Here is a 16,690-nt window from a genome sequence, read left to right as displayed (position 1 = left end):
TGCTTCAGTGTTGCTGGCCTCGAAGCGAGCATAAAAGGCATTTAGCTCGCGGCTGGCTTTCACCTTGTAGTCCATAATCATTTTCAAGCCCTACCACAGCCGACGAGCGTCAGAGGCGGTGTAGAAATAAACAAATACAAAAAACACTGTGCTTCAATGAAAATCTTTTTATGATTTAGCTTTTAGAGTGTGATCTTCTCAAAAGTATATTAGTTCTTTCTCTATAAATGGTATGACATTCACTCATACCACAAGATACAGAATAAAGTGCTACTGTTCATGTCAAAGAGTGAAAAAAACTGCAGAATAGCTAGAACCATAGGATCAAAAAAACATTAACAAAGTCTTACATGTCTCCCAAAACATTTAGTCAGGATTGGATCTTGATTAGAAAAAGCCAACAATGTAGGCATCATCAATGCCTAAAGTTTGCTATAAGCACACCACTATACATGGCACTTAAACTTTTTCAAGCAGAAACTCAAAACAAGTATATGGTTTTAAATAAGTCCCACATTTGAAATGACATTTTGGCAAAGATCGACACATCTTCAGCCTCCGTGTAACAAAATACTAAGTATGATTTCATACAGATAAACAAAAATATGTTTGGAACAGAAAGACATTTTTTACTTAAGTCAATCAAATAGGACATGCATTGTAAAATTCAGCGCATCATATTGAAGATTTTTCCACAAAAAGGTGCAGAATTGTAACGATGAATGAAATATGAAGATAAGAACTATAACTGGAGAAACTATACAGTGCAGTACATGGATATACATAGTATTACTATTTGGGAGTGTAGCAAACACAAAGGTCAGGTTATGCATTTCAGCCAAGTCAAAGAGTTGGAATGTTAAGAAGTGTGTGAACCGGTTGATGTGTACTGCAGTCATTGGAGGACGACTCACCATGTAGTGTCCCAAATGGCACCCTATTCTCTATACAGTGCACTAGTTTTTACAAGATCCTATGGGCCCTGGTCAAAAGTAATACACTACAAAGGCAATAGGATGCCATTTGGGAAGTAACCTAGGTGAAAAGGAACAGAGGACTCTACGTGTTGGAGGAAAAACAACTTATTTTCAACATTTATTTTTTTCAACAGCTTCATTTTGCTAACTTTTCACTTAGTCTTTCTCTCTAAGAGGTAAGCATTACTTCAGTGCAGCAGATATTTACAAAACCACCACCAGCATGAGTAAAAAAAGGAAAGTCAAATGCCATCTATATATGGTCCATTGTGTTTTTTTTGTTGCAATATCAATATTTTACATCTTACAGTATCTTCTTACAGTTGACAATACTAAAATGTACTGGGGTTATGTTATGTGATGCTGCTATAGTATAGTACAAGCTTCCCCTGGTAAGGATAGTAATATGCTGTCCCAAATGGCACCCTATTCCCTATGTAATGTAATCATTTTGACCAGAGCCCAAAGTAGTGCACTATATAGGGGGTAGGAATGTAATTTGGGAAGCAACAATGACCCGTTTCCTTAATTTAGATGCAGCTCGCTCTGTTCAGACAGCCAGTGTCTGGAGGGAGAAGAAGCCTAGGGTGCTGTCTACTGGAACACCATGCTCATTTATTTATTGTCCAATAACAGAAGACATCAGTCAGTCACAAGCTGCACTGCCTGCTGCCATTTTATTTTAGTCCAGGTTCTTCTCAAACGTTGCCATGATGTCACTCTGCATGGTCATGTCAATGATACCAGACATCTGAGGAAGGAGAGGAGGTAGGTTAAGAGATTACACAGTTTGGGATTCAACTGTATAAAAGAACAGAAGAATGACTGGCATAATAAAATACATGGAAGAGGAATAAAAGGAACGTACAGCCTCCCGTCTGCGTCGCTCCTGTTCTCTCCTGCGGGCCATCTCCCTCTCCCTGTCCACAGAGGTCTGAGTAGTGAGGGGCGGAGGTGGGGTTGGGGCAGTGGCTGGAGGCTCCTCTCTCAGGGCCTCTGGAGCCTTAGGAGGCGGAGGCTCCGCGATGGCCTCTGTCTGCAGGGGGATCTCTGCTGGCTCTGGGGTTGGAGTTCTACAGGGCAGGGGCTCCGGTTCTGCTGCTCTAGGTGGCACGGATACTGGCACCGATACTGGCATAGTCAGGCTGAAAAGAAAAAGTCACAACAATGTCAGCTAGCTCATCAAGTATCACTCACATATTGATAGAGATCTACCTCATTATGTGAGGATTTTGGGTGAGGCAGCATTTCCTACAAGACATGAAACTGATAAGACTAAAGAATAAATTAAGAAAATATGTTTATGACTGGATGGATGAATAATACCTGCTCTTCCCAGAAGCCATCTCCTTCATCTGCATCCTCCTTAGAATCAGAGCTTTCTCTCTCTCCTCCTTCTCTATGGCTGCCCTGCGAAACTTATCAAAGCTCTCCTTCGATGACCTCACCGTAGAGGGAGTGGAAAGAGACATCTTCCTCAGACTAGCCCAGGAGTCTGCGTTCTTCAGGACAATATCCTACCAAGGATAGTTTCACAAATTAAGTTTCACAAATAATATGAATGCATCTATGGGCATGCATACAGTGCATTTCAAGTAATTAATGACGATGGTAGTGTTAAGTTTCAATCACATTTGCGTACCTTTTTGGCAGGCGTTTTTTTCCCGTCAGCAGTGGTTTTATTAGCTGGATGAGAGAGGCTGGTGTTGCCACCATCAAACACACTGTCAGAGTGTCTGGTATCTGGGGAGGCAGAGTAAATAGAGTCCATTTAAAAGATTTCTGGAAGAAATTCTGAAGGAAAACATTTACACAGCGTACACACACACACACACACACACACCGTTGTGCTTACTAGTCTGTTTCTGCAGCTTCCTGTAGGGAGTCTCCTCCAGTGCTTCCGAGGGCTTCCTGTCATCCTTCACAGGCTGTAATGGGCTGTCTTGTAGAGGGGACAACAGCACTGGGTACAGCTGCTACCACAAAGTGAGATTTACAGTGTTAAACCTCCATTATCACTCCCAGGGCTAAGGCCAATGCTATTTCACACAATCTGTCTCCACTCATTAAGGATTTGGCCAGTAAAAACAGTTAAAATCGCAACAAAAAGGAAAAGAACACGGTAGACTTGTATCGATATTAACCCAATTTCCTTCCCCCAAAAATTACCAACCAACTCTTTCAACATTAATAAATGCCAAGGACAGAGACATTCATTTAAACAGTGATTTAATCCAGCGTCACAATTCATCCATCAACAACAGGAAGAGGAGAGCATACCTCATATCTGCTGCCAGCAGCCTGTAGTAAACCTACAGGAGGAGAGGTCAGAGGGGACAGCAGCGCAGACAGACCTGATGGACAGGAGAAAAACAAAGCAGTGCATTATTCTCCAGACAGACAACAACACTGTGGATGTAAGCAGGCAGCAGTTGATGGGGAGCAGAGTGGGATGAGACATGCACCCTAGGCTACAGCGATGGTGACATGGCATCTATAACACACTGCAAACAAAGAGACAAAACACACCATCTACAGACGACACACAGACATGATCAGCTATGGGCTGAGAAGCAGGCAGCACACAGGCGAGTGGACATGCTAACAGCTACAAGCTAGGGGGGATGCTTAGCTGACTGAAGAGATCTTACCTTCCTGTTGTGCCCTATCAGGTAGATTGAGATAAACTGGCCCAGTTTTCACCTCCTGTGTCTGGCCTGGTGATTGACACTGAGGAGAGGTGAGGAGTGCTAGGGGAGAGGGCTGGGGCAAACAGCGTAGGCTGGAAGGAGGTTCTTGTGTGGGGGTGGGTGTTGTGCTGAGAGGGTCTGTGGGCAGAGTTAGAGTCAGGGAGGGGTCACAGGAGGAGGCAGAAGGGGGAGTGAGGGAGGGGGTAGTAGGGCTCTCAGATAGGGGGTCTTGTTGTTGGGGCTGACTGTCAGTGAGCTGCTGGGGGGCCACCATGTTTTTGCGAGGTAGTGGTGCTGCTTTGGAACTAGGTCTTGAAGGCTGCGGAGGCAGGCGGCTGTGTAAGGCTGAAGACAAGTGGGGAGAGGGAGATTCAAGAGCAACAGTAAGATAAGGCTTCCATCCCAATCTGACTTCCTTGCTAAAATCAACTAAACTTCACCCCACTGCCCAGAGAAACCTGGCACTCCAGCTGTTTAATCGCTAACCCAAACAATGCAATCCTCGGTCCAGCCTGAGACTTTCAATGGGCTTAAAACCTGCTGGTTTACAGGATAAATTGCATTCCATAGCTAGGGCTGACACGAAGGACTTTGGAAGAGCAGTGTCAACCACCTTTAAATCATTAAAGGACAGTGTTACAGAACTTGACATGGTTGTCCATTGAGCTCCTTTATAGACAACACACAGAATATGAAGGCAACAAGCGTTTATTACCTGGGGGTGAGATGAGCAGATCTAGAGGAGGCTGGGCTGGGTACTGCTGTGTAGACTGGCCTTTAGTGACGGCTGCAGGGGGTGGAGAGGCAGGCGGGGGCTGGCTGGTCTGGAGAGAAGACTCCGACGATGAGTCTTTCTTCTCAGATTTCTTATTTTTAGACTTCAGATGAGAAGGAAAGGACTTACAATTTATAATGACAATGCACTGTAGTTCCAACCTTCAAGTATATTCATCCAAATATCACAAAAGTGAACGTATAACCATGTGAATTAGTCCACTAGTTTAAAAGAAGCAGGGCCTATGTTACAGATTTACCTTGGTCTTGACTTTGTGTGGAGAACCTTTGCTTTTCTTATTGGTTTTCTTCACTGAAAGACAGGTACAATAGTAATTTAAATTTACCCATTGTAGGATAACTGGAAAATAAAAACGAAGATCTACTTCACTTACCTTCAAGTAATATCAAAACAATTCCACTGACCTACTCTGGAATCACTACTCTCATACACATTCTCAGCTAAAGCTTAAGTGTCTAGTAGGCTTTAAGTTGTTTTTCTTTTCATTTTTATCACAAATCGTTAACAGTAAAATGTCAAATTGTCTATGAAAATGTATTTATTTGAACCTTTAGGTGTTGACCACCAAGACGTAGGTTAAACTAGAACAAGAAAACATTAGCACTGGCTACAAAATGTATAAGTGCAGCAGAAATCCTACTCCATCAAGGTCTGTATTAACGTTACAAGCTGTTGATTACTTTAAATACATCAGATTGTATGCGTTTTACGCTAATATTGCTCTATACTAAATCATGCAAAAACCCAACACAAAAAGTACAAAAATCGAAGTACAATCAAAACTGTATCATAGTGATGAGGACCAGCTTTGACTCTGCAATGGTACAGAGTATGGAGGGTGAGATGAGGGGGGCGAAGAGTATGGTAACACTGCCTGGTACTTCTCTAGCCCTACCCATCTGATTTTTGCTATGTTTATCGAAAGATGTATAGCTACCGGTAGGAGTGAAAATAAGATCTCTGGCTTATAATTAGTGGCTAGTCTGTATGGGCAGTTTTTAAGAACTTGTCACCATGCAACAGCAGTCTGGGGCCCGTTGGATAATTGACATTTTGTACAGAAGACTGGCTGTTCTCATTTCAAACCTAACCTACAGTTTGTCTTCAAAAGGTAAAATAAATTCTGTGAAACTACAACAAAACAATAACATTATCAAACATAAATATAACACCCTAATAGTCTGATGAAAGAGGTTTGTGTGACAGAGTTGGCTATATAGACAGACTAAATGTACGTAATAATAAAATAAAACAATATTTCTTCAAGTATTTTGGTTTCGCCAGCAGGTGAAAAGGTGATTGAGTTCTACTGTGCTACAGGGGCTAGAGAGTCCCAGTGGGTTTTAAGCCATATCTTTTTCACTCAATCCATGTGTAGAGAGTGGGGAAAGGGAGTGGGTAGGTAGGGGAGGGAGGAAAGTGCTTAGTGCGGAGGAGAACAGCTAACCTGAATCAGAGTCACTGCTATCAGAATTGCTAGAATCACTACTACTGCTGCTGCTGGAGCTGTCAGAGCTGATGCCCTCACGGAGACGGGATGGCTGGGCCAGGTCTGGGACAGCAGGAGCCCTGGGGAGCCCATCTGGAGAAAAACAGAGAGGGACAACTTATGTATAGGACAACAGAGAGAAAGACTGAGGCAAGCACTGCACAGTTGAATTATTCACTATTGGACAGCAGAGAGAAAACATAGAAGAACCCATATTCCCTGACTCTAAGGACAACAAGGCCCCTAGATCACAGACACACTACACTGGTCCTTGACAGGTCCATATATAAATACGAGAGGCCAGGTTTTCAGAACGGCCGCCATGTTAGCGCCCATATAGAACTTTATTCTTGAAATGTTGGTGATGTAACAACACTAGAGCGCCTACAACAGTTCCCTTTGAAATGACCCGCTGTAAACAAGCAAAACAGAGCAGGGAATTCAGGGTAATGTGTATTCAAGTCTTTACTGTGTTGTAGTGTCAACAAATTGCATATCTGCTTTCACTGGACATCTTCATAGGTTTTGAAAACTATCAGAAATAAACACAATGCAAAAGAGTGATCACTTAGCAATGGAGGAGAAAGTGGCGCCCTCAGAACGTTCAACCGCATTGGCCTAACTCTCTATAGATACACACTGTATGGCCCTGGTCCTTGCTACCACAGATTCACTGTTTACTTACTTGTTGTCTTTTTCTTCTTTTCGAGTGAGCTCATTTCTTCAGTAATACTCTGGAGATGTTTCTCTGCATCATGCTTCTTCACAGTCTGTATTGGTCCTTTGGTTTTCACCAGCTTATTCACTGGAAGAAAGAAGATGGAAAATAACAATGACATTTGAGCCTGGTAATGTCCTTGGTCAGCAGTACTGAGATCTACAGTGCAATGATCAACCCGCAAGGAAGCTCAAAAAGAAAAGGTGTGTACTACAACTACTCACGGTTGTGTTTCTTGGGCCGTTTCCTGAGGCAGGTCATGGCAAAGCTCTCCAGGGCCCTGAGGGTGGAGGGCTTGAGGGTCTCAAAGTCGATCTCGATCTCCTCAGGGTTGGCATTTCTGAGCGAGGCCTCCCTGGCCTGGATGATGTTCACCACCTTGCCCAGTTTGTCCCCCGGAAGCTTGTTGATGTCCAGGCTCAGCTGCCTCTTCTCACCGTATGACATGGGCACCGCTGGCACCTCTTCCTCATCAGACTTGTAGGGCACCATTGGGAGTGCCATCTTCCTCCTCTTGCCGTGCCTACAGAGGGGTGAGAAGATATTAAAAAACTCTTGGTAGGACAATGGAAGTTAGTTTCAAAGTAAAATTGGCAACAATAGTCAGTAATCCTGTGTATTGGCTGAAGAAAAGGAGTTACACCGGGGATCGGGATTAGAAAACAATTAGAGCAATTTATCAACAAGGATTGGCCACTTACACTGCAGACGCGCCCTTATTGATGCCCCTCTGCTGTACTTTAGGTTTGATCTTCCTCAGGTCTTCTTCCTGCTTCGGTCTACTACTCGTTTCCTTCTTTTTTCTTCTCTCCTTTGATTTCTCTTTCTTCTTTGGTTTGAGCAGGGGCTCCTGGGTGAGTTTCTGCAGCTGATCGTGCACCGCTTTCAACTGAAAAGAAGAGAGTTAGATACATGGCAGTAGGTAACAGAATAGTAATGTCAGCATGGCCAGGTAAGATGACAACATACCTGTTCCTCTAGTTTAGCCAGACGTAGAACTCTGGCCTCCTCTTCCTCCTCCTCTTCCTCCGTGCCAGAGGAGGACTCCGATTCAGAGGAGCTCTCGCTGTCACTGCTGCCTGTGCTGGAAGAGCGCTCAGGCCCATCGCCTCTCGCTTTCTTGTCCCTGTGGTGACCTGGATCACCCGCACTCCTCACTGGCTCGTCTGGAAGCTTCAGCCAGCGTGCCTCAAACACATCCTGGTGGGTAGGGGCCACAAGTCATCTAGTCAAAACTTCTCACCAACCATCTATATTCATTCATGTTGCACTTTCGTTATTCCATCGCAATTTATTTAGACAACTTCTAGGGACTGGACTGGCTGAAACCAAGGGCAATCATACCTGGAGTTTTCTTGCCATAATAACAACTTCGTGGGTGGGTGGGTTGTATTTGTAACAGTTGGAAAACATGAGTCTGAAATCAGCAGCAAACTCCTGGGCATCCATGTACTCACGTTCGTCCATTTTTTTCTGTGAGAAAACACGCAAATACTGTCATCTTCATAATAGTGAGAGAGATCAAGGAACAAGATACAGCTAGACCAAAGTAACCTTGGCAGACACTAACTAGCCTCTTGTTCAACAAGTTTAGTGTAACACGGCTATCTAACCCGTATGGTGCCCAGGTCCATGGGCTGCTTGATGATGTCGTGGTAGTCGCGTAGACCCAGGGCCTCCGTATCCACCGGCTTATAGAAGGGCCAGGCGTAAGCCACGTGCCTCTTGGTGAACATCTCCTTCAGGATGCAGTTACAGAAGCGGAGCTGATCAGAGAGCTTCCTCTTCTTGCTCTGGTGGTGCTGGGGAGAGTCCGGCAGGTCTTTTCTGGGGGGTTTGATGGGCCGACCGCTGCCCCGCCTGGAGAACAGCTTACAGGCCGTCGAGCCATCAATGACGGGGGACGACTCGCAGCTGGTGATCGGAGCAGAGGCTGTCGGCGTGGTGGTGTCTGCTTTTCTCTTCACACCCTTCTTGATCTGAAACGATATGAATACAACAGGGCTGGGTGTTATCTGAGAAGGGTGGAAATGCAATCAAACTACAGACTAAACAGAGGTTGCACAATATATATGTTACAAAGTATTCTGGAAACTACAAAAGTGATGTTTATGTGGAATGTATAAGTGGAATAGAGGTTAAAGTTGCTGTCAAAATATATACACAGTACACACTGAGGTAATTGTGAAGAGGTACTGACTTTGGCTGCTATGTGTGAGGAGAGCTGGGCAGCAGGGGGGACGGTGTGGAGGGCCTCAGGAGGGATGACTGTCACTGTCTGCTGGAACACCACCTCAGACACAGGGGACTGGGGCCTCAGCTTCACCACACCTACACAGAAGAACATAGGACATTTAGAAGGCAGCGTGTACTCCTAGGAGTATATAATAGATAGTATGGAGCTCTATGGCCCTGGTTGAAAGTAGTCACTATAAAGGGAATAGGGTGCCACCCATTTGGGACGCATACAATTTATGTGCAAGATTAAGCAGCTGGAGCAGCTGTGTAGCCTACTAGCAGAGGAGGACTTCCTCCCACCCTTCACTGGTGTCTTGGTTGTGATGGCAGATATCTCAGTCTCTTCCTGGGGCATCTCAGCCACTCTCTGTAGGAAGATCTTCTCCAAGGCTTGGGCCATCAGAACTATGTCATCTCCAGGCTGGAAAAATGTAATCCCGATTATTGTGCATTCTGTCATTCAATAGGAGACCATGTAGGCCTACACTATTGGTGCGTGGCAAATTAATACAATATGATTATGAAATGTTAACTTTTTTCCCTTACCCGATTATATACATAGCAGTTGGTGAAGAGTTTGTTGAAGTCCTGTATGCATTCCAACGCCTTGCAGTAATAATTATTCTGAAGACGCTTCTTGATGGTGCTCAAGTCCATTGGCGTCTTGATAATTGTATAGTAATCCTAAAATAGAAAATAATGGGAAAACAAATACAAAAGATAAGATTATTAAGGTGGAGGAAGGATGGAGGAAATTAAAAATAAACAAGTACAATTTTAGCCATTTAGCAGACACTTAACTAGAGCAACTTACAGTCAGTGCATTCAACTTATACTTAACAAAAATATAAAACGGAACATGTAAAGTGGTCGTATGTTTCATGAGCTGAAATTTAAAAAAATCCCAGAAATGTTCCATAAGCACAAAAAGCTTATTTAATAAATAATAATAGTGCACAAATTTGGTTACATCCCTGTTAGTAAGCATTTCTCCTTTGCCAAGATAATCCATCCACCTGACAGGTGTGGCATATCAAGAAGATTATTAAATAGCATGATCATTCCACAGGTGCACCTTGTGCTGGGGACATTAAAAGGCCACTCTAAAATGTGCAGTTTTGTCACACACCAGAGTTGAGGGGACTTTTTGAGGGAGAGTGCAATTGGCATACTGACGGCAGGAATGTCCCCCAGAGCTGCCGAAAGAGAATTTTATGTTAATTTCTCTACCATAAGCAGCCTCCAACGTCATTTTAAAAGAATTTGTCAGTGCGTCCAACTGGCCTCAAAACTGTAGACCATGCATAAACACACCAGCCCAGGACCTCCACATCTGGCTTAATCACCTACGGGATAGTCTGAGACCAGTCACCAGGACAGCTGATGAAACTGAGGAGTATTTCCGTCTATAATAAAGCCCTTTTGTGTGGAAAACTAATTTTGATTGCCTGGCCCTGGCTGCCCAGTGGGTGGGCCTGGCTCATCCCAGGCCCACCTCTGGCTTCGGCCCTGCCCAATCATGTGAAATCCATAGATTAGGACCTAATGAATTTATTTAAATTGACTGATTTCCTTATATGAACTATAACTCATTGAAATTGTGTTTATATTTGTGTTTAGTATAGTTTAGTAGGGAAAAACAACCATATATAAAAGTAATTGCGAGTAACAAAAAAAGTGAGACTCACTGGAATGTGCAGTCCGACAGCATCAACAGGCGTTCTGAAAGGCCAGGAGAAGTTGTGTCTCCACAGGGCCTTGACCACCACCTTCTCCAGGTACTGCAGCTGGTTGGTTTGGCGACCGGGTTTCTTTGGGTTGTTGAACTTCGGCGGAGGAGGGTTCACGCCTCCCACCCTGGACACAGAAGGGTATTTGGCGTCTGTCATCGCGATGCAGTCCAAAGCGCGGTGGACACAGGGTAGCAGTTGAGAACGACACTTATTTTCCGTAGCTCAGCTCTCATCACACATCTTCCTCCAAGACTACTGAAAGAGAGGGGTGGTTTTCAGCATGGCTGGGCATTTCTCTATAGATAACTGTACAATAATAGTGACAAAACCCCTTTTGATCCCCTGGTACAATATCCAGAGCAGAATCACACTGCCATGGAGATGAAGTTGCTGGATTGACTGTTTTATTAAGATAGTAAGGCTTTGGCCACAATTAAAAAAACACAGCCATGAAAATGCCATCTGCATAAATATCAAAGAGGGCTCTGAAAGCCCAATACGTAAACCCGTCACTGCTATATCGTACACCAGTATGTCCATAGACGGTGCCATACAGGCAGATTGATGTGGCGTTTTTGTGCAGGGGGGAAAAAAAGGTTTTACTGACAAGGGTTTTGCTAAATAAAATTGAGCACAAAACATAACTACAAAAAACAACCAATTAATCCTATGATATTCAGAACTGGTTTCTACTGCCATCTACTGGACCTGTGCATTGTGGGCTACAGGAAACATTACAATTCTGATGTCCAATGTGGCATCTAAAGCTCCAAATTTGCTTACCTCATGTCAGAGAAACATCGCTTGACAAATAAAACCGCAGATATTTTTTACGAATTCTCCCATCGGAAACCACAGCAAAGCCCCTCTGTAAGCAGTGCTCTCCTCTACCATCCAACCAAATGGTTTTATGAAAAGTATGGGCGTATCAATTGACTCTACAAAGCGCCATGCCAACTGATGAACTTGTAAGCATCCAGGTTTTCAGTCAAACATTTTTGACAATTAGTTACACTCATAAGTAGCAACATTCTAGGCATCAACACTTTATGAAAAGCATTAGGCCTATTCACATCACAGAAAAAAACTGAATAGTCACGAAGGTTCTGCATCACAGTATCAATGTAATATTCTAGGAAAATCATATCTTTATAATTATTCAACCCAACCCTTAGGTATTTTATGAATGTTTGGAATAACAAACTTTAAGCCATAAATTATTCAACATTACCAAAGATATGAATTACATAACATGCATATGAACAAACTACACTGACCATTATACAGTAAACTATAGGCCCAATTTCTCTGGGAAATGCCCAATCAGTCGACCGTTTTCAACGTTTCACTCAAATTTGAAAAACACCTCCAATAGACTTGTAGGCAGGGAACGTTTAGTGTCATTCACAGCCTTACAAACCAAACTAGGTACCTAACAGTTCACAAAAAAACATTTGTGCTGGCACAGATGCATGCCTTTGTTACCCACTTACCCCATAAAGAATATTGCAATCTTCCAAAAAGGGTACACATTCAATGAGATTTGACTTTTGCCCATACCCAAATCAAAGAATTTACATTACAAGTTATGTTGATATTTCTAGGCAGTTTATTTTCTTTCAATAAATACATTGTATTTTTACAAAGAAACTATAATTTGCACTCCCAAGGACATACAAAACATTGTAAAATGAACATTAAAAATAAACATTAGAAAATACAAATCATAACAAGACTAAAATTTGTTTACAATTAACGTTACCTAATGTTATATAATTAAGTAGTATGTTATGAAAAAAAAATACATGCAGCTAATACTGAACAAAACATTTTTTTTTGGGGGGGGGGAGCAAAACTTAAGCCTTGGACTGAATAGAAAGAAAAACAATATCATGCATGTTTATTTACTAGGAGAACCTAACGTTACAGATGAATGTGTGCATTACATGTGAGAAGTGATGGATGTATAGGTGCATTTTATTATTTAAACATGCAGTTGTTTACTCTGACCAGGGTTGTCACTAGTTACCACAGCCACGAGAAACAATGCATCACTGTAATTTCTGACTGCCCTCTACTGGTAGACATGGAAGCAAATAGTTGGCATCAGGCCAGGGTCCGTGCTATCAGAATCCTTGGGATGTCTAAAAAGCTCAGTTCTGGTCACCAGAACTGAGCTTTTTAGACACACACATACATACATATATAAATTAATGAATAATGATTTCCACCTCCAGAAACAGGCCCAATAAAAGTGTTATATATATATATATATTTCTTAATTACATTATTTTAGATGTGTTTATTGTTAGATACTACTATACTGTTGGAGCTAGGAACACAAGCATTTCAGACAGCGGCAATAACATCTGCTAAATATGTGACCAATAAAATCATTTGGACAACGCATAGTCTATATTATAATTCATTATGCACTCTAAAAAGTATTATTTTTGTCATTGCACTTTTAAGATGCCATTGCTAATTTAAGAGCTCTGTTGCGCATTTAAAATACCCAAATGCAGGATAACAGGATGATTTTGCAGGTCAGTGTAGCCAACATTAACTTTTGGGGGACTATTGAGCTAACCATCCTAAAATCTTAAGAAATTAGGTGGTGTAAACAGTAACACTGCTATTATATTTGGTTATGTTATGTAGAATCATTTACTTGATCTTCCAAGACATTGATTCAGCTTTGATCGTACTTTACTAAAGGAGAACCATTGTGAGAAAAGGCGGGTGCGCTACAACAGTACTACACTCCTGCGTAACCAAACAAGCTAATTGAAACGCACCTAGCCTACTCTTGCCTCATGCAACATTTGGTGACACAGAAACAAGCGTTAACATGAATGTTATGAAAATGTGGGAATATTTGCCCAACGATACATTGCAGGTTGGTCTCAGCTCTCAGGAGGAATGTAAAACAGTTAGGAAGGGAGACTTAAAAACGGGAGAGTGAAGTACCTGAAAATATTCTGAATGAGCAACCAATGAGCATGAAGAGCCTTGAATTTGACAAAATTACCGTATATCCTTCAGTCTAACATGGCGATTTATTTTTGTAACTTTGTCAGAAGCACGCTTTTTGTAAGTAGTCAGCCCCAATTGTCCTCCAAGTTCAGCTGAAATGTATCCCAAAAGGATTTAAGAAATGTGATTGAAGATAGGCCTATGATACTTGCCCACGTCTCATCTTGCACAAGATATCAGATCTCAACAACAATTGAGATTGGGCAGCAGATAGCCTAGTGGTTAGAGCTTTGGACTAGTAACTGGAAGGTTGCAAGATTGAATCCCTGAGCAGACAAGGTAAAAATCTGTCTTTCTGCCCCTGAACAAGGCAGTTAACCCAGTGTTCCTAGGCCATCACTGAAAATAAGAATTTGTTCTTAACTGACATGCCTAGTTAAATAAAGGTAAAAAAATAAATACATTTGAGATGCGTTTAAAACCTTGATCACACCAACATTATTGCACTAAGTGGTACGCAGCATCATCTGGATGTGTGCTACAAAAGTTCAACATTCACCTTATCCTTCCATTTCTGTCAAGAAATCGACCCATACAGTGATGCATACGTTCGATAAATCCAACGTACCATTGGAAATGAATGTACTTCTGACGTTCCAGAATGCAATGACACTGATCAAGGCGCTACGTGGGTATTCCTTCGTCTGCACTGGCTGTGCAGCATACTTCTTGGCCTTCGCAGAGCAGTGCTGCTGTGAAGGAAGTTGGTGTTTATACAGGACCTCTCGCCTACTACCATCAACCAAATCATGTCAATGCGGAGCTATACTGAGCCCTCCGCATTGTTACACCATTTGAGCGGCACACGGCAAAGCAGTATGGAGTTAAATTAACGTTAGGCCTCTGCGTGCTCCGACCACATTTTCGGTCCAAGCATTTACTGGCTCTTACACACCGCTGTGTGAGTTAAGCACCGCGTTGGTGCGCGTTAAAACTATTTAATTAATTCCCTTCATCTGAATATGGGAATGTCAGCAGAAATCATGCATGCCAGTTCAGTCCACACAGCGTAACAGACCAAATCAAATTTGAGACGTTTTGTAATACATTTTGTAGAACAGACGTGCTCCTGTTGGTATTAGACAGTCGTCTCCAAACCAGCCCCCCCGATAATGTTATTGCAGATCTACACTGAAAAAAAACGACCTCTTCAGAATGAATGACGGAAATCCGTCGCAGTAACGGAGAACTTTACCCCTGCTGTACATAGCTAGCTAACCTTAGTCAGCTACAACACGTTTCAGACTAGCTAGCTAACGTTCGTTAAATGTTACATTGTTGAAGGTAACAAACGTTAGTGAGCTATAGTTTGTGAGCATTATTGGTCAACTCCATGCTTGCATGACGCAATCAACGTGGTTGGACCGAAATGTGGTGGCTAGCGCGTGAGATAATTTACAACGTGACTTTCGTACCAAAAAACGAAAGCTTCGCCCAGCCAACAAATATGAAATTCTACCTTGTCGCTAAAGTTTGAATCCTGAACATGGCTCAGATTTCGCAGTGAATGTGACAAGCGAATCTTGTTCGGCTAACGTTAGTTATAGCTTGTTAGCAATGCTAGTTAGCTTTACGTAACAAAATGGTGACAGGAAACGATTTCCGTGTCAAGGGCCCACACAAAAAGGAGGCCAACCGCTCAAACTTGAAACAGCTCCGCCACACACACAAGCCTTCCATATCAACGTTATAAGGAGATACACAGAAAGTAACCAGCTGATTAAATGCAATGTGTTAACGTTATATATCCCTGACCTCTTTTCACGTTTACCTTTCCGTCTCTGGCACAACAAGATTGTTATTACTGCCGAACTGAGAGACGTTCTTTGCCGACCGTGTTCTGCTTGAAGGATGCCAAATGAAACTGTCGCCGATGATGCGGTGGATAAAAATGTTGCTGTTTTTAGTTTGCTAACAAATAATATAAAAAAACAACACACGGTTTTACCAATATCAAGTACATTGAAAACGAGTCTTCAATGGCGGACGTCTCTATGGGCAACCGCCTCATATTTATACACTTCAGTTCAGAACTCAAGCGGTGATTGGTCAAACCAGCTCACGTGATACATTCAGTCCTTGATTTCCTCACAAGCGTGAGAGAGGATTTGGTTTTACTAAATAAAAATATCCTAGATATTGTTATCAAACATCGGTTCACCTTGAGCTCACTGACATCCGCGTCCTCTTTTTCGATGTAGTACCCTAGATAGTTTGAAAATTAGAGAAGGCACTCGTAAAAAAAACAAACACGGAAAAGCAGGGTATTTTTCAAAATGCAACATAACTGGTCAAACGACATCACATGACCATTCTAGAACCTTCCATTGATGTGTAAGAATGAAAATTGCCGCTAAACAACACATTTCTTGCGAACATTATACACAAATGTGTTTCTAGTCGCTGTTTCATCGATATGGTGCCTGTCCCAAAGAAAGCGTACAGCCAAGCGGTGTTGGTAGTTCAGCTGAGAACTATCACAGTTTCGAAGCCAACATCGCGAGACTTCCGGGAATTCTTGCCAAACAGACCAATCCGGGGTTTGCCGTTTGATATGTCAATAAGATAATTGAACAATTCTTCCTTAGTTGTACATTTTCTCGAAATCTAAAGCCACAACCTATATTCGTGCCAATGTCTTAAATAGTTGAACATGTTATTTCTCCAACCTCGTGAAAGTGACAAACTGACACGTTTTAATTTTCGTCAAAAACAACTTTATATCGAACGAGTGCCTTTGATTTGGCTTTACCTAACGTCATGTCTAGCCTTGTTGTTGGCTCAGCTGATACAGAATTGATTTGAGCTCAGTGGTGCAACCCAACCCCAACCAGTGGTAAGGTGTAGTGTTGGGGAGGCTACTCTGAAAATATTGTTTACCAATTACTTTACACTAGAAGAATTTACTGTTACTAGCCGGCTACAACACGGTACTCTACCCTGCACCTTAGAGACTGCTGCCCTATGTATATAGACATTGAACACTGGTCACTTTAATAATGTTTACGTACTG

At 42.4% G+C, this 16,690-nt stretch overlaps 1 protein-coding gene across 12 annotated transcripts; it reads right to left on the bottom strand.

Annotated features, from left to right (window-relative positions):
• Positions 1–152: 152 nt before the first annotated feature.
• brdt (bromodomain testis associated) lies at positions 153–16,146 on the bottom strand. Of its 12 annotated transcripts, XM_014123079.3 has the most exons (22): positions 15,449–15,812; positions 14,246–14,369; positions 10,597–10,896; positions 9,455–9,592; positions 9,185–9,329; positions 8,871–9,001; positions 8,284–8,649; positions 8,015–8,143; positions 7,640–7,870; positions 7,372–7,559; positions 6,895–7,193; positions 6,638–6,757; positions 5,911–6,045; positions 4,702–4,754; positions 4,383–4,545; positions 3,629–4,012; positions 3,258–3,331; positions 2,833–2,953; positions 2,620–2,720; positions 2,304–2,494; positions 1,846–2,122; positions 153–1,728 (listed from the first exon to the last, which is right to left on the bottom strand). In XM_014123079.3, the coding sequence occupies exons 3-22, from the start codon at positions 10,795–10,797 to the stop codon at positions 1,660–1,662; spliced, it is 3,516 nt and encodes a 1,171-aa protein (XP_013978554.2). In that variant the 5' UTR covers positions 10,798–10,896; positions 14,246–14,369; positions 15,449–15,812; the 3' UTR covers positions 153–1,659. The 12 variants fall into 12 exon arrangements, with proteins under 12 accessions (XP_013978554.2, XP_013978555.2, XP_013978560.2 ...); XM_014123080.3 differs by lacking the exons at positions 14,246–14,369; positions 15,449–15,812 and adding an exon at positions 15,839–16,146; XM_014123085.3 differs by lacking the exons at positions 14,246–14,369; positions 15,449–15,812 and adding an exon at positions 15,839–16,146 and having other exon boundaries at positions 10,597–10,893.
• Positions 16,147–16,690: the final 544 nt, after the last annotated feature.

The sequence above is a fragment of the Salmo salar genome, chromosome 10 (assembly GCF_965601325.2).
Source record: "Salmo salar chromosome 10, fSalSal1, whole genome shotgun sequence".
NCBI classification, from domain to species: Eukaryota; Metazoa; Chordata; class Actinopteri; order Salmoniformes; family Salmonidae; genus Salmo; species Salmo salar.
This window is presented reverse-complemented; position numbering and strand designations above follow the sequence as displayed.